The 18,851-nt window shown below is 38.5% G+C and overlaps 1 protein-coding gene across 1 annotated transcript in view; it reads left to right on the top strand.

Moving 5' to 3' along the window:
- Positions 1-18,851, top strand: part of CTNNA2 (catenin (cadherin-associated protein), alpha 2) — a gene marked incomplete at its 3' end in the record, with an annotated part of 427,358 nt that overhangs the window by 46,885 nt on the left and 361,622 nt on the right. Inside the window, exon 2 of the mRNA XM_009999054.1 lies at positions 13,332-13,438. Coding sequence (XP_009997356.1) covers positions 13,337-13,438 — 102 coding nt within the window. The remainder of the gene's footprint in view (positions 1-13,331; positions 13,439-18,851) is intronic.

Below are 18,851 nucleotides of genomic sequence, written 5' to 3'. Positions count from 1 at the left end.
CTCTCTCTCCTTCTCTCTCTCCTTCCTTCTCTCCTTCCTTCTCTCTCCTTCCTTCTCTCTCTTTCTCCTCTCTCTCTCTCTTTTCTTTCTTTTTTTTTTTTTTTTTTTTTCATTGAGAAAGACACACACTTGTTTCACTTCATCCATGATACTTCAGGTTCCGTTGACTGGGTTTTATTCCCCCTCAGTTTTTTAATAATAAAGATTTTTAATCTATTTAGTTGTTCCTTGAAGTCCTGGATCCATCCATGTTGCTACTGTGTATTTCTCAGTTCTGCAATATTATTTGTGGAAAATTTATGGCCAAGTAGTGTTCATGGTTTTATAAAATGCCTATCATAGGGATATTCCAATGCCAAACAAAGACTCACTTTATTTTTGGTTTCTACTCTGTGTGAAGCTGACATTTACACAAAGCTATTAGAATTCAGACATTGCATTCCTGGGTATTAATAACCAATTTCAGAGTCCATAATTTTGTATGTAATCAGGTTCCTAGTCCTTTTTCCTGTGCTTTATCACTTTGCATTTTTCAAAGTTAAATTTCATCTATCATTTTCATAGCCAGTTTAAGATCTTCAGAGCAATTCTGTTCTGAGGTGCTTGTTTGGTTGGAAGGAAGGAAGAAGGGAGAAACAGCTACGTGATGTAGTTATGTGGGTTGGCATTTTGCACATCAGTAGATGTTGTACTTAGTCCTGAGATCAGTTAATTTATGGAGGAAAGGACATAAAATAAAATATTACAACCTTGGTCATCTATAGTTTGTTGAAATTGTAAGTATATGGTGGATCAGGGAGGCAGCAAGTCTGGAAGCATTTCCAGAAACCTGATTTCTTCTTAAAAATAATTAATAGACACCCAAGAAGATGTGTTATAACAGTGCTGGAAAAGGACTTTTTCAGGATATCAAAGACATAATAAAATGCCTTGCTACCCAAAAACACCCACAAAGCTGCTTAGACCTAAGAGCAAGAACAAACAAAAAGATCTACCCTGGAAGGAAAAGGTATAAAGGAGATAGAATTGTTAAAAAATACCTTACATTTTGATTCTGTACTTCTGAATTTTCTTCATTAAAAGGACCAGGCTGTGTTCTAATAAAATCTAGTTTTACTAATTCAAAGCCCTTGTATTTTTGGTTCTCTTAATTGAAAGAAAAGCTACAAGTAGATCCAGCTCAAAGCAGGGGTTGATGTAGGGCCCAATTACAGTCACAGTGATGAATCTGAGAAATTCTCCCAATCGCTTAGGAACTGCAGCTGTAGTCTAAACTGGCCACTAATTTTACTGCAACTGTCCTGTGTTCACTTGTGGGCATATCATGCATATCAGCAGCTAACTTGAAAGAGATATTTCTGCAGATTTCTAGAACAGTGACTATAGTTCTAGGTGCTGTAAATAACATGTCCATTTACATGACAGCTGAGTGACAAAAACTAGAAAATAAAAAAATTGGTCTGCCTCTTTTTTTAAAATATCCTTTCCTGCCTCCCCCCCCAACCCATATTTCAAGTGTTTCTTAATAACACAAGTCTGACAAAATTGTTGGTTTTAAAAATATTATTTTGGGCCCTTTAAAAAACACAAGATTATTGAAGAGCTATTTAAGTTCTGCAGGTGTTACAGGTATTGTTGACTTGGGTTCAGGTCCAAATTAATTCTAAGGGGACACCACAATTACATCTCAGACAAAAAGGAATGAATAAGTCATGAAATGTCTGAGCGGGGAAAGGAAATCATAGAAGTAGTAGACTCTAATTTGTCCTTGGGGTGGTTCTTTCCTTCCTCCTACAGTTCCTTCATGGATGAGGTGGGGAAAAGGAATGTTTAGCTGTGAGTACTATGCAGAAAGCAAAACTATGGACTGATAATAATGCACTAGATAACATGTTGCAAAGTGGAGTGTGAACAGAACTGCTGTGGAGTAGAAGCAGCCACATCTAGTCTGCTCTCCAACATTAGAAAGCTGGAGCTGCAGTGATAAGAATGATTTAAAAAAAAATATATATATTGTGGCACAGTGGAATTATGTGAAGACAAATAGAGATTTTAGAGTGAGATGTAAACATGTTGTAAAAGCCAATTGAACAACAACCGCAAAATAGCTGAAAGGGACAAGCTTAGAGTGCTGAGTACATGGCAGCAGAACAAGTGCTAGGAGGCTGTGGAGTGTCACCTGGTGACTAGATATTTGAATACAGGATAAAAAACAGAAAGCTCTTCAGGCTTAAGGAATGAAGATGCCATGATTAGGATGCTGTTGGATACTTGCCATGCCTGTGCAATGAGAAGAAACGATGATGACACTCCTTGCGATTGAATTGTATTGAATTGTCTTCTTGGCTTTCTTTAATTCTGCTGTGAGGACCCTGGTGGAACCCAGGAACATTGATGGCTCATTGTGATGGGTGGCAACATACCCTGAATTTCTTAAAGACATGGATGTGAGCCAGATTTTATTCCAAAAAAAAAAGCTATTTTCAAAACTGACTTTCTTCATAGTAAGATATAATGGAGGAAACTTTAAAATAGTGTTATGGTTAGGAAATTCCTACAATAGTAGTAACTTTTTATGCTGCTGCTCTGTAGGTATAATGTAAATATCAGCTGCCACTAGATTGTTATCTTTCCATATCTTGATTCTGTAATCAATCCCTTTAGCTAAAGCTGGAGAAACACTGCTTAAAACAAACAGATCCAACATGTTCATTCTTCACATCAAATACTTCTCTGTATTTTATGGTTAGTTGTAAAGAAATAGTGGATAGTACCAGTCAGTGCCAGTGGCTTTCCAGCCATATGAATTATGTTGCCATGGAGCATAAGACTCTAGATGTCTCTGGCCTGTCTGACCCATAGCTGGCACATTTGTAATTAGTGGGAACTCTTAGATCTATATACTTCTTATCTTAATGTAAAAGTAGTGTTGTAGATTGTATACAGTATTCACTGCTAGAGTTCAAAGGTTCTGGAATTCAGTTTGATAAAAGCTGAATTTAGTTGTTGCTGGAGCGTGTGAATCAGCTTCTCTGGAAACCTTGTTCTTTGTTGTGTACCATAAAATGATCTTCAAAGTGTTTACGTGGCTGTACAGAATTTTCTGAAATGAAGCCAGATCCCATCCTCTGCTTTTGTTCTGTTGAGTTTTTTAACGTCTTGTGATGCATTTCAGGGGAAGTAGCAAGATTCACCAGGTGCAGTGCAGTGATAGTTGAATACTTTGATAGACCCAAGCATCCCCTCTACAAGAAGTGAAGCAGTGTGTTTCAGGCATTGACAGAAGGGCACACAGGACTGAAGAACTGTGATCAGTGTAATCACCTGCATAACACGCACCAGATCTTTTAATGAAGGCGGTGATTCAGAGGTAATCCTTTCTGAGCCAGTGAAGTTCTGCATTCCAAATGATCAGTGGTGGAAAATCCATCTCAGGTCCTTGTAACTTGTTCCCCATAAATATTGCCCCTTTAAAAAAATATTTTAAAAATCCATTTATTTCTATTAAGAACTTGTTCAATTTCAGCTTTGACTCACTGAATTTTGCCTGACCTTAGTCTGGGTTGAGGAGTCTGGTCTGTCGTTTTTTTCTTTCTATAATTTCTAAACTTCTCTGGTGTCTCTCTTTACATTACATTTTTCCAAAGTTGTGTGTGGGTTTTGAAAGAAACAGCTATTTTTTTAATTTTTTTTTTAATTTTAAAAGTTATTTTTATTAGTCATGGCACTTGGAAAGTCATGGCTTTGGATGTTTACTTTTTATGTTAGAAATGGTATGTGTGCTCTGGTTGTCTGCTTTACTTCTTTTTGAATACAGGACTGTTCCGAATAAGAAACATGGACTTTATTATCTTTAATTAGGTTAATTAATTTGACAATATAAGGGTGCTCAAATACAGGCTGGGTGGAGAATGGATTGAAAACATTTTGGAAGAGGAGGACTTGGGAGTGATGGTGGATGAAAAGCTCAACATGAGCTGGCACCAGCGCTGGAGCCCACAAACTAACTCTGTCCTGGGCTGCATCAAAAGAGGGGATGTGATTCTCCTCCTTTATTCAGCTCTCGTGATACCCCACTGTGTCCAGTTCTGGAGCCCTCAGTGTAAGAAGGACATGGAGCTCATGGAAAAAGTCCAGAGAAGGGCCACGAAGATGATCCAAGAGCTGGAGCACCTTGGCTATGAGGACAGGCTGAGAGAGTTGGGGATGTTCAGCCTGGAGAAGAGAAGGCTCCAGGGAGACCTTAGAGCACCTTACAGTGCCTGAAGGGTCTCCAGGAAAGATGGGGAGGGACTTTTGAAAAGGGCTTGTAGTGAGAAGACAAGGGGTAATGGATTGAAATTGGAAGAGGGAAGATTTAGGTTAGACATTGGAGGAAATTCTTTGCTGTGAGAGTGGTGAGACACTGGTCCAGGTTGCCTAGAGAAGCTGTGGCTGCCCCATCCCTGGAAGTGTTGAAAGGCAGGTTGGATGGGGCTTGGAGCAACTTGGTCTACTGGGAGGTGTCCCTGCCCATGCAGGGGGTTGGAAGTAGATGATCTTGAAGGTCCCTTCCAACCCAAACCATTCTGTGATTCTATGATCTTATGCCACATTTTATTTCAGTATTTCTGAACTACTGAAACAAAAGCAAGACCCACAAACACGCAGCTCGGAAGACAAAAGTTTTTTTAATATCATCCTGGATGTCTTTCTATGCCTTGTGATTTATTTAAAACATGCATCAGCATTGGAGTACTAAATAATTATGGAATGGCACACGTGGCTTTTTTCTGAACATGAGGCCTAATCTGAGTAAGTTAACTGGGGATAGAGCAACTTTCTTTAACATGTTTAAAGAAAGAGCAGTTTTAATGAATGCAAGGTTAGATGATAAATTTCCCTGACATTTTTTAGGAATTTCTTAGAGGCAATTGATGAACTTACTGACAAATTCAGATACCAACAACAAGACAATATGTGCATCTAGAAGTTGGTGGGAATGTTCAGAAAGATTTTTAATAGCCATTAATATTAATTCCTGAGGAAAATGTTAACTGTGTGCTTTGTTTGGAAACAGTCATATTGAATGTGTTAATTAGGGAGTTGCAAAAAGGAACAGCTTCTTCTCCATAGTATGGAAGCTTGTAGACTTCAGAAGGGCAAGGGGAGACTGTTCTCATCCCGTGTCTCAAAGTGAAGTTCTACAAGATTTAGGCTGGTTGTATCTGTAGTTTAGATAATGAAAATATTTTGTTCTTTGCAGGAAAACAATGTTACATCTGTAGGAACAAGAGCAGAAAACTAATAATTAAAATGATTAACAGTTCGATGAAAGATGTGTAGAGTTGGTAGTAGCAGTGTTGCTACTGTAGTGATACTAGCAGTGAAATAGTCTCTTTAAATGCCAGCCAAACCAGAAAAGTGCAAAAACCTGAAAATTTGACTCTTCATGGGGAAAAAATGTGAATTGTTCCATCTGAAGGCAGCAATTATTGTTTTCATGGAATAAGATCAACAACATCAAATCTTGTGAAATAAGATCTGTTCCAGAGAAATGAAGAAAAGGAGCAGGGAAATACAGAGGTAAAGTTCATTGTAGTTTCCAACTATGAGGAACTGAACATAAGACACTTTCAGTGAAAGGATGACTCCTACATGCAGAAGCAGAAGCTTGCAAAGTCACAGAGCCAAGTTTAAGAACTTTTTTTTAAGAACTGTTGGAATGTGGGATATAAATTCTCTGTTGCAAGAGCAGCAAACCTGCTCATTTAAACCCAAGATGCCTTCTCTGCTCTTGTGAAACATAACCTGGTGTTACTAATGCCAGTTTTATAAAAGAACAAAAAAAGAACGAGAAGGTAAATAGATGTAGTAAATGAAAATGGTTTTTTTGTGTTTTTCTTTTTTCCTTCATGTTTTGTTTTGGTTTTGTGGGTTTTTTTTAAATTTGAAATTTTTTATTTATTTTTTTTTAAATTTTCTGCAAGACCTGAGATAAATGTTTGTCTTAAGAAGGAACAGATCTTGAAAGTTTTAAAAAGTTATGACTTTATTAGTAAAAAGGAGGGTCACTTATGTAAATTGATCATACCTACGCTAATCTGAAGATAAAGGTTCTGTAAGTAGGAATTTGCAGTGATTTTTTGAGAAATATCATGGAAGAGAGAACACAGAGAATAGAATCTGTACCAAGGACCTGATTTAAAATAAATTGGTTTTCCTGGGCTTGCAGCTGAACCAGCATCCCATCAGCAGTGAGCTGAGAAGCTTTGATTACGTCCAGAACTCTGTGAGAAGAGTTAGATTGGGAGGCACCAAAGTGCTCTGTAACTACAGAGCCGTTTTTGGAAAAATCTTCAGTTGTACAGAAGTGACTTGGTCAGCAGGGCCAGGGAGGTGATTCTCCCCCTCTTCTCTGCTCTGATGAGACCCCACCTGGAGCACTGTGTACAGCGCTGGAGCCCTCAGCACAGGAAGGACATGGAACTGTTGGAGTGGGTCCAAAGAAGGCCTGGAGTACCTCTGCTATGGAGACAGGCTGAGAGAATTGGGGCTCTTCAGCCTGGAGAAGAGAAGGCTCCAGGGAGACCTTAGAGCACCTTCCAGTGCCTGAAGGGGCTACAGGAAAGCTGGGGAGGGACTTTTGACAAGGTCTTGAAGTGACAAGAAAAGGGCTATGATTTTAAACTAAGGAGGGGAGATTTAGGTTAGACATCTGGAAGAAATTCTTCACCATGAGGGTAGGAAGGGGCTGGAATAGGTTGCCCAGGGAGGTTGTGGAAGCTCCCTCCCTGGAGGTGGTCAGGGGAAGGTTGGATGAGACTTTGTGCAGCTTGGTCTGGTGGGAGGTGTCCCTGCCCATACAGGGGAGTTAGATTTAGGTGTTCTTTAAGATCCCTTTGTACCCAAGCCATTCCATGATATGATTTTGAAAGGTATTTTCACTGCTTTTAGTTAAAGCAGAAGCAGCAGCAGGTCATGTAGGTGGAACCTTTCTGTTACGCTGATCCTTAAACTGCAGTTTGTACCTGTGAGTTCTTTGTGGCCTCTCTGATTTCTGAAGGCAGTTTACCCTCTTGGTGTAGTTTCTTCCAAGATGAGCTAGTTCATGTGACTGAAAAGTGTGAATGACTCAGCTATTGCCTTTTGTAACTTTCCTGTTTATGTGTCAGGGCTCTCCACAGTCACCATCCCACTGGCTTTGTTAACAGGATAATCCTTCTCTTGTCAAGGCCTTTTGCCTACTTACTCAATGGTTCATTCACTAGAAGATTGGTTCCATTTAACAACTTTGCTTTGTTGAGGCCAGACCAGAATCTCAACCCAACATAGAGGTGGAGAGTTAGCAAAAGGAGAGAGGGCTGCAGATCCAGAAGGAAACTGAAAGCTTAGAAAAGCTCAAATAAAAATGCTTTGCATGGTTAAGCTTGGGAGTGGGGCCTAAAGTTTTAATTTGTCTTGCTTTTTGCTTTTTCCTGCCTAAGTTTTAGAAAAGATATGTGTCAAATTTATGAAACAAAATAAACAAGACATATTTCCATGCCATTCTGTTTTTTTAAATTTATTTTTTAATTTTTTAATGTTTTCTTTCTTTTTCTTTCTTCTTCATCCTTTCTTAAAAAAACAAAACGTTGGGAATTGCCCAGGTCAACTCTGATGGTTTCAGCCAGATCTGCTGGAGGCTGTACTGGGATGTCATTGACTAATGGTTGGTGATTTTATCTGTAGAAAAGATGTTCTCTATTCCCTTTTCCATTGCTCTTTTACTCCTCATTGTTAGTCTCTATCCTCTCAGCATTTTCCCTTTATTTCCCTTCGCAGTTTTTATACACTGATTCTTCTCTGGATCCTTCTGTCTCTGCTTCTGTTCTTGTCTGAGTAAAGAATGGGCACATGGATGGAGAATGGTGTTGGATACCAAGCTGCCTTCAGTGTCTGAGCTCCGCCCAGCTCAGGTCATTGTGTACATTTGCATTGCTCAGTGCTGCAGAATCTCACCTGTGTGTACCACCAGGTATCACTGCTGTCCCCTGAGCAGTCAGGAAGTGAGTTTTTAGGACTGTGGGCATTCCTAGTTATTTCTGATGTCTGATCTAGTATGTCCTGTGCTCCACCTTGTTGCGTTAAGGAACCAAGTGATTTGGCAGAAAATAACCCCCTTTGTGTGTTTAGATTTCTAGCTCTCACTGACGCACATAAATACATCTGTGAAGTCAGATTTTTCTGTCTCTTTCTCAAGAGATTGTGTATCCTGTTGTAAGGAATTCTATATTCTTCGCAGAAGCCCAGCTCTGTGTAGAGAGGTGTTTGTTTTGACATGACTCTCAACTGAAGGATGCAAACCAAAGAAGCACAGACTGTCACTCAGTTTCTCAGGCATCTTCAGCCAGTCTGTGTCCTTGCTGCTGCTCAGAACACAGTCCTGTCCTCCCCTGCACCTCCACTTCCATATTCAGAGCTTTGCTTCTTGCTGGTGCTGTCATTCATGTGGGTCTGAAGTCAGGCAGGGAACTGAAAACTCGTTTCTCTTCTGTAGGATTAGTCAGTGTTCAACCAGGTGATGTTGTTGATGGACCTTAGGGCGCTGTTACCAAGGGCCAAGGAGAGAAATGTGCAGAAGGATCTGAACTGGCCACTCAGCTGTGCAAGTGTAGGTGGTTTAAAGCATGTGTGGAAATGCCCTGTTAGTCTGCACATGTGGACTGAAAGCCAAGATGGTAATTAGTGGGGGAGAATAATTAGTAAAACATACTTTTTTTTAATAGTTCAAATAAATCTCTTGAAGTATTAAGGCTATTATAAATGCAGTATTTTGAAATGAGATTTATTATTATTATTATTATTATTATTATTATTATTATTATTATTATTATTATTATTATTATTATTATTATTATTATTATTATTATTATTATTATTATTATTATTATTATTATTATTATTATTATTATTATTATTATTTTATTTTGCCTTCTGCTTCCACTCACCTTACTTTCCACCTTGCTGCTGGACGTTTCTTTTTGTCACCTATGAAAACTGCCTTCCAGTTGCAAACATGCAGTGTGAAGTACAGAACTGTTCTGCCAGTGTTGCCCGTCTAGTATTGCCACCAGATTAATGCTACAGATGAATCTGTACAGATTAATGAATCAGGGTACAATAGTATCTTCTTTATTCAGGATGAAATATTTAGCATCTGTCTTTCATATCTGGAGCATTCTGCATTGCAGATGTGAACTGGACTAACAGCTGGAGGCCTGTTCTTGTTTGACAATGCTTTTATTAAAAAAAAAAATAATAAAAATATATCTATTTCAGGAAATGTTGCTTTTGCTCATGTAGAGTTGAAATATTTTTACTGTTATATTTAAGTTGCATCGTAGAAGGGGGACTGTTGTGGAGGAGACCTCTGCTACAGTGATAGACAAACTCGTCTTTTCACATGTAGAATATTTTGATTTGTAGGAACAGTAAAATTCTGCTGTTTGGAAAGGCTGGTGATAAGGTTGGTTATGGGGTTAGACTTTTGGTGACTGTTACATTAATGCAGAATTCCAATGATGTAGATAGATTTTTGGCTATAATAGTGGAAACCACACAAATTGTTGATTAAAGTTAATATTTATTTTCTTTGAAGATAGGCTTTGAAGACAAGACTGCCTAAACAAATGCTCACATTGGAGAATTTTTACCAAATGGATAGAGTAATTTCTGTTTTGGAGTATTTAAGAAAATCTGAAAGCTTAAAACAAGAGATGGACATATTCTGGCACACGTTCTAGAAAGAAAAAGTGCAGTTAGACACTCTTGAAATAATGCACAGATAGTTTCAAGATAACAATAATTTGTTTACATCTTTAGAAGTTCTATTAGTGCTATTCACTTACTTTCCTTATTTGATTATATAAATTTCAAACTTAATAATCACGCGTTGCCAGTTGATAATATATATTAATAGAAGAGAATAAGTTACACTAAAACTTTTTTCTAAGAATGTTTTCTTAACTCTGCAATCACAGAAATACCATGTGAATTTTAATTCTATGAGATCTACCTCATAGAACAACCAGTACATGTTCCTAAACTACAGAGGCTGGAACTCAGACAAGAAACCTAATTTCACATAGAATCATAGAATGGTTTAGGTTGGAAGGGACCTTGCAGATCATCTAGTTCAACCCCCCTGCATGGGCAGGGTTGCCTCCAACTAGACCAGGTTGCTCCAAGCCCCATCCAACCTGCCCTTCAACACTTCCAGGGATGGAGCAGCTACAGCTTCTCTGGGCAACCTGGGCCAGTGTCTCACCACCCTCACAGTGAAGAATTTCTTCATAATGTCTAACCTAAATCTTCCCTCTTCCAATTTCAATCCATTACCCCTTGTCTTCTCACTACAAGTCCTTTTCAAAAGTCCCTCCCCAGCTTTCCTGTAGCTCCTTCAGGCAGTGGAAGGTGCTCTAAGGTCTCTTTTGAGTCTTCTCTTCTCCAGGCTGAACAGCCCCAACTGTCTCAGCCTGTCTTCATAGCAGAGCTGCTCCAGCCCTCTGAGCACCTTTGTGGCCTCCTCTGGACTTGCTCCAAGAACTCCATGTCCTTCCTTTGCTGAGGATTCCAGATCTGTACAAAGTACTCCAGATGGGGTCTCACAAGTGCAGAGTAGAGGGGCAGAACCACCTCCCTCTCCCTGGCCCTGCTGACCACACTTCTGTAGATGCAGCCTAAGACATGATTGGCTTTCTGGGCTGCAAGTGAACATTTTGAAGAAGGAATGGATTATTTCTTGAAGTATGTTGCTGAGATTTTTTTAAAAATTACAATAAATTGAAAACTGCAGGGAAGAGGAAGAAAAATTAAGCTGCTTAAGATCATAGTGGGTATCAGTCTAGTCTAGAAGGCAACAGAAAAGGAGGTCTTTCTTTTCTGTGGCTGCTGTCTTCTCGTATCTCTCATGGAACACTTGTATCTTTATATGAAAAATGTTGTGGGATGCCTTTATCCTCTGCTCACGAGTTGTCTTCCTCACAAGTACTGCACAACCCTAAAGCAGGTGCAAGCTTTGAAGGAATTTGAGTTCAATGAAGTACTTAAAGCTGATTTTTTGGGGAATATTTGGTTAAACACTTGTAAGACACAGTTAGCATCCTTTCCTTTACCCATGGCAGCTGTCCCCATTCACCTCTTCAGTCTAGGAAGATTCTTGTAGAAAAGCCAGAAAGATATTCCATCTTTGTGTACACTTGCACTTGGGCAGATGACACCTTTTTTACTCTTGTCATTTAAAAAGTCTATTGTGATAGCAGCTGGAGCAATGTTGAGCAAAATGCATCAATTTGACTTTTAAAATCTACTAATTTGTTTTTCTGGGGTAGATTTTACTGCCAATTAAAAACTTCCTTCTAGGTTTTAATGAGGCTTCTTCTTGTATGTATCTTTTTTATAGTTGAAAGCTTTGTTCCTCCTTTGATACTGAATTTTGAAGGATATTTTTTTCTATTTCTTAGTAAAGGTTGAAACTGAGGCATCTTCTGATTGAAACAACTGATCATCCAGGTTCTCTTTTGTGTCACCTGTACAATTGCCCTCCACTGAAATGAGTTTGCTTTGATAGGCTTTGGACCATGTTAGAACTTTGAATATATTTTTATATAATGAGAGGTGTGTGTTTGAGGAGTCATGTTAATGACTAGTGAGGGAAAGCATGCTTGTTAAAAGGGAAGAAACTATATTTGACAGATTTATAAGTATCATGAATTATTGACTAGAATAATTATATACTTAAAACTCACCTTTTGAATACAGAAGCCAACAGGAGTAGCAACTGTCTTTACATAAAAAAGAAACAGGTTCTGAAAGAATTTAAGATTATTGGAAAAATGAAGATAGCTCCCACATTAACTGTCTGTATAGCATCTAGAAACTATCTCATAGTTTTCTTTACTCACATGTATGGGTGTTTTCAGCACTGTAAAACATGAAGCCTGATGATTTTTTGCAGAAGAGTGGAAACTGAGTAGCAGCAATTTTAGCACACATGAGATAGTATCAGATAATTCTGCCACGAAAAATTTGCAAAGGAGAGCAGACTGGGGGATGTTTTTATATATGGTTTATAAATACATTGATTAGGGAGTCCTGATATGCCTCTCTTTGAGCAAGTATGTGAAGTTCTCTGCTGGTGACACAATGAAAAGCATTTGAAAACTGTGAAAGAATTTTGCATAGAACTACTAGCCTGGTAATTTTGAGTGACAGTCATCAGTCAAGACATTCTCCTGAATAAACCAGTAATACTTGTTTTGCGTTTGCTAAGAACCTTGAAGAATTAAGCTTTATTAAATGGTTTGTTATTCAAGGAGCAGAATCATAGACTCAGGGAATGATAGAATGGTTTGGGTTGGAAGGGACCTTGAAGATCATCTAGATCCAGCCCCCCTGCATGGACAGGGACACCTCCCACCAGACCAGGTTGCTCCAAGCCCCATCCAACCTGCCCTTCAACACTTCCAGGGATGGGGCAGCCACAGCTTCTCTGGGCAACCTGGGCCAGTGTCTCTCTACCCTCACAGTAGTTTCCTCCTAATGTCTAACCTAAATCTGCCCTCTTCCTGTTTCCCCTTGTTCTCTCACTACAAGCCCTTGTAAACTATAAAACTGCTCCTGCATGTGTTCTCCATGGGATGTGGCTCTTTCAGGACATACCCATCTGCTGGGTTCTTCTTGGCCTGCAGTTGTATCAGCTCTGATGTGGTCCTCCATGTGTTGTGGGAAGACACGTGCTTCACCATGATCTGCTCCACAGGCTGCAGGGGAATGTCTGCTCCTGTCCCTGGAGCACCTCCTCCCCATTCTGCTCCAGCTTTGGGGTTGTAGGATTGTTTCTCACACTTTCTTTACCTCACTTCTCATGCTGTCTGGCAGATTTTTTTCCTTTCTTACCTGTGGTTTCTCAGAGGTGTCACCATTATTGCTCACCTGTGTCCTGTGGTGGATCCTTGCTGCATCCACCATGGGACAGGCCCCTGGCCTCTTCTCACAGATCCCACCTGACACCCCCACCAAAACCTTGCCACATATATCCCAGACAACATAAATACAGCATAATGGGGTATCTATTCTTAAGGGGCACAGGAGAGAATTTTTTAAAAAAATATTATTATTTAAGCACTCAGTGGATGTGGCATTGGTGCACCTGGGAGTTCTTGGGAATAGAGTAACAAGAGCAGATTGTAGAGAAACATTTATTATGTAATAGGAACAGCATATATGCTAATATATAAATAAATTATGTGCAATATTTGGATATTGCACTATTAATTTTCATGGATGTTATCTAATTTTGTCTGTTGCAGGGAGTATGACTTCTGCAACGTCACCCATCATTTTGAAATGGGACCCCAAAAGTTTGGAAATCAGGACTCTCACAGTGGAGAGGCTATTGGAGCCACTCGTTACCCAGGCAAGTATCTTGAATTTGTTTTGCTTCTTTCTTTATCATGCTATATTTGCTTTGTGTACCTTATTATATTAATAATCTTTGATAATAAGAACTTGAACAGTTTTTGTTTGTGATCTCTGGTGGAAAGCTCTGTTCAAACATGTTTGAAGTTCTTGTTCTAAATAATGAATAGGCTCAAAGTATGAGCAGAAATGAATAGCAACAACTATTTACTTTGTTTGTCTTTTAAAAGCAGCTGAGAAATTTATTAAACGGTTAATTTAAGACAAATATCTGATGTGAATGCATACTCTTGATTTGTTATTATACCATGGAAGACGTTAAAAACAAACACAACCAACCAAATCAAAGGAACTATTAAAACAGGGACAGCAGCTTCTGTGGTCCAGAGAAGTGTGAGAGTAGACATCAAACTTCTGTCAGTGTGGGTGCAATTTGCTGAGTCCATGGCCTGGTGCCTTTCTATTCCTGAGTTGCCATTAATATTGGGAAGCTGGTAACCTATTGTCGCGATCTGTGACCTATTATATCTCCTTTTTGGAGTGTATTTAGCTTGTCAGGGTCTGCTGAGAGGTCCGCACGTGGCGATCGCCTCTCACAGAGGAGCAGTGGCTTCAGAACTGAATTTTCGAGTGAGTGACTTGCTCAGTGCTTACTAATATTTCCAATAACAGCAGCCAATCCCCAATTAGAATTTACGAATGCATGGTTTATTGTGGGGAAAACAAAGCAATTTGGGGCAGGAAGTTCAAAAAGGGTGATTAAAGCACATGAAATATCTTCTAAGCATCAAATAACAAGAACTTGTGTCTCAATACTTATATATGGGTACACCTTAGTTACACACCTGATTTACTTATTAATGAGGGATGGAGCCAATCAGATGAGACCTTGTCCCATCCCTGCTTCCGGCCACGGACCCTCCCCCGCAGCAGCTCCCCCCCCTCCCCCCCCCTCCCCGAGAGGGTTCAGCGCCAGGTGGAGCCGCTGTCTTTAAGTCAGGTATGACTGCTGACCTAAAGGGCATTTCATGTTTGTGTGAGGAAATACCTGGTCCTTCACACCTATTTTTTTCTAGTAAGCTTCAAGATAGGTAGCTCCATTATTTAAAATACACAGAAGTAATTTTTCTTCTAGGAATGCTCATTATGTTAAAAACTAATGCCAGCTGACCCCACCTCTCCATCCAACCTGGTACTAGCCATTTTTTCATGGACATTGTGGATCTTGAGGTTGGTCTGCTGGAGAGAAGTGTAGGCCTTCTTTTGGTTGTGAGACCGAATGGGATGTTTCTGTTTTCAGAGTAAAACAGAGAAAAATATAAATAGCTACTTCTTTAATTCCCCAAAAAATGATGTCTCTGTATGGTTTCTATGCTCATTGCAGTGAGTCTCTTTCCAAAAAAATTAAATTGTTGTCTTTTTACAAGTTATTCTTGACATGAAAGTCTAACAGTGTAAACAGCTTTACAGACTGAAAGGCAAAGAGATATACGTTTCATTTCACATGTTGATAACATGTAATTAACTTCCATTATAAACCTTGATTTCTTTGCTGTTGATATTGAAGATGGGCTAAAATCCTGAATTCTTTTTCATACCAACTGGAAATAAGGTTACAAGTTCTCTGTTAATCTGATCCTGGTGTTGGCATAGGAAGTGAAGCTGCTCTGAACCATTGTCTGTTATGAAAAGAACAAATTACTGAGTCTTCTGTGAGTGAATTTCCTGTTTTCCTTTCACTGTTTTATTTTCCAACACCTCACTCAGAATGTATCAGCCAAGAGGTGAAATTACCTTTGTAGTTTTCTTGTTTCTATGGTTGCTTGGATTAACTTTTGGTTTAGCTAGATTTCTATTTGATAGCAAGCATCAGCAAATGTAAATTAAGAAATGACAAGTTGAACTACATCAATTTCTTCAGTGGAGGAAACTAAGGCTGCCCAAGTTCCTTACCTTTGTGTTTTGATGAGGAACAATGCATTTCTATTTTAGCAACAGCTCAGGACATCAAGGGAAAATAAAATGCAGGCAGGAGTGACTAGAAGAATGTTGGACTAGTGTTTTATTCACCACTTATGAACACTTCTGATTTCTTCATTTCATAGGTTTCTAGTTAGTATGGTCATGTAGAAAAACCTGTTTGAACATGTAATTTATTTTCTTGTGTAAGAGATATAAATAGCTTTACTTGTTTACTTTCAATCCAATAAAGTATGTTTGACTAAAGCATGTTTTTGTGAGCTGCATGAACATAATCATGAAAGCTTTGAGTGATGAGAAATGTGCTACCTTCAGATTGTGTTTATCTGTTGCATTTTTAGCTTAAGTCAAAGCAGCTTAAGGAAGCTGCTCTTTCTGTTTTTCCCTGATAAGTTAACAATCATCCCAGTTTAAAGACTTTTCTTTTGTTCTGCTTAAAATCACATACACAGTCTGGTCAAGTCAAGAATAGTATCTTCTTTACCTTTGTTTGGGCTCCAGACTGCAATCTGCCTGTGCAGGGACAACCTCCACAAGATACCATGTGCACATTCCACATGCATTTGGATCTCCTTAAAAAGTTTCAAAGCTCTTTCCTTCCTAAAGAGAACATATAACTTGAATATTCCTCTTGGCAAGTAAATAAATAGATAGATGTTTAATCCCTGTTCAGTTTGATCAGTGAAGTCCCCTGTAGATTTGTATGAACTGCTTAACACTGAAATCATAGTGGTGTGAAGTTCTTCCTTAAGTTATAAAAAGAGGTCACTGGATAGAAGAGAGAGATTCAATGGCTACAAAATGCAGCAGAACTGTTCAGGAGCAACCTGAGCTGACTTTGAATGCAGTCCTTCTTGGACCAGGAGTTTGGAATAGATGACATCTTGAGGTACTGCCAAAATCTCTCTGATCCTGTGATTTCTAGCACCACAAGGACAAATCTGCCTTTTAATTTGGCATTCACAGTTGAATATTTAGAATACCTTCTTGTTTTCCAAGCTGTGTATAACTTTGGAGACTCTTGAAAAACCAGAAATGCTTCTACATGTGTTTTTGGGCTCCAGAAATGCTAATCAAACATTTTTTGTCTGCTTATATGTGTGTGTGTGGGGGAATTGAGGTTCTGATCTCAGTCTATCTATAGGCACATGAGTGACAGATTTTCAAATGGTGGCAGATCCCCTGATTCCTAGTGCAGTTTTGGGGAGTAATACAGAAGTGTGGAGTGGATTTGAAAAGAACACCTCAGTAAGTCAGGAGAATAGTGCATTAAAACTGAATTTTAGACAACCTCATTAGTGTTCCAGATGAGAAAATATGGATAACGTATGAATTGATTTAGAAGAAATTATAAGACAAGAAGGTTGTCTGAGCTGGAGGCAAAAATAATATAAATCCATTAGCAGATCATGAGAACACATTAGAAATGACAGAATTGCATTTCTTCTAGGAAGCCCTGAACTAGCAAACTAATTAAAACTTACCTGGCTGTCAGAGATGGAAGAACATTGGAGCTCACTGGGTTACCTTATTTCCCAGTGCTTGTTGTCATGTGTAAAGAGTAACAGATCTACCCTGCCCCGTGTTCTAGAGATTTAGTATCAAAAGTGTGATTGAAAAATGTATTAAAACTTCTGTTCTCAACAGTATTGAGTTTAATAATTGAAATGCCTTTCTTTTCTCTGGCTTCACTGTCACAGTTGGCTAAAAGTCAAAAGTAATTGTAATTATTGCTGGTTTCTGACAGTTTAAACCAGTTAATCTTTTTTACCTTAACTCTTAAATTTTTTAATTCTATGGAATTTTTATAGGGAAATGTATAACTAAAATCCCTCAAGGGGATAAGAGGATCCTCAAGGGGATCCCTCTTATTCTCACCTTCATACAGAGTAACCAAAATTAATTCCAATTCTGTTTGTCAGACTGTGTGTGGTTTTCATCAGAAAAAAAAGAATCTAGTTTTTAGGAAGGGTTTAGCTGCCATTACCTGATCTTCTATACACAGCTGTAATATAGTCCTGCTGGAGGTTACCCAGAAGAACTTGGGGGATAATTTGTGGCTTTCTGGTGGTTTTGCATAATGAAATACAACTATTAATAGAAATTATATATGTTCAGGAGAGAGAAAAAAAACCAACACAACAACAACCCTCAACAAAAAAATCCAACTATAAGCCAGCAATATTTATGCAGTTTGGAAAAATCACCAGACATACCCAACTGATGAAAAGATGAAGGACTTTTGTATAATTTTTGTGGCTAAGATTTGCTATTTTTATGAGATTTCAAATGACTAGTATGTTTTTGTCAGTAGCTTTCCCAGGTATTTTAAATAGCAACGTGGCTGTTTTACAAATTGCTTTTATTACCAGAGCCATGCAGCAGATGGGCTTTTTAGAATATTTAAATTGTTGGACTATTATGTATTTTAACAGAATTGTAACAATAACATAAGCAGTAGTGACTGTTTCTGTTGCAGATTTTCATGACTGATTATGTTTTCCTCAGTATGACACATTTTTGTCCTTCTGGAGGACCTGCTGTGAAGGGAGAAATGCCTGCATGTTTTGTTTTGTTTTTCCTAGGAAATTTAAGATGCCTGTTATAGTAGTTTACAATGAAGGCAGACAAAAATAATTGAATAATGATTTTGCTTTTTTTTTTTTTTATGTAGTATGTAGTAAAATTAAATAGCCTGTATCTAAAAAAAAAAAAAAAAAGTCACGAGATAAAATTCCAAATAGCTTTAATTATTGCCATATATTTAGAAAATCATAATGATGGCTGATGTGATACTCCACAATTTCTTCTCACAGAAGAAACCTTGTTGCTATGAGAAATACAAATACATTTCCAACCATGTCAGTTAATCAGATGTTATTTTTCAGTGAACCTTGTATTTCTGCATGGGCACCCTCAATCTGGTGTAGTAACTATTCTCCGCGGGAAAGATATTATTGAATATTATTGACAAGGAGCTGCATCTGAACCATTTATGCAAGTACACACATGGGTTTCCTTTTGGAGGGTTTGTGGATGTGTCTGCATGTTTCAGTCAATTTGGAGGAAACCAATAAACTGCTAATAGAGCTCTGGATTCCACTTGTGTTAATAATTGTGCAGGTTTTTGTGCAGTTTCTCTGGTAGCTGGATTCAGCTGAACTCAACTTCAAGACATATCTAAGGGGAAATTAACTATAAAGGCTTATTTATTATGATTTATTTTTTTTTTTTAATCATTCAAGCTCAATTCAGCTGTGCTAGAAGGCCAATATATTTTATTTTTATTTTTATTTTTTACTTGTCCAGGACTTTTTTCATAGAATCATAGAAATCATAGAATCCTAGGGGTTGGAAGGGACCTCGAAAGATCATCTAGTCCAACCCCCCTGCCAGAGCAGGGTCACCTAGAGCACATCACACAGGAACTC

Source organism: Chaetura pelagica, unplaced genomic scaffold (assembly GCF_000747805.2).
Source record: "Chaetura pelagica isolate M959 unplaced genomic scaffold, ChaPel_1.0 scaffold366, whole genome shotgun sequence".
In the NCBI taxonomy this organism is placed as follows: domain Eukaryota; kingdom Metazoa; phylum Chordata; class Aves; order Apodiformes; family Apodidae; genus Chaetura; species Chaetura pelagica.
This window is presented reverse-complemented; position numbering and strand designations above follow the sequence as displayed.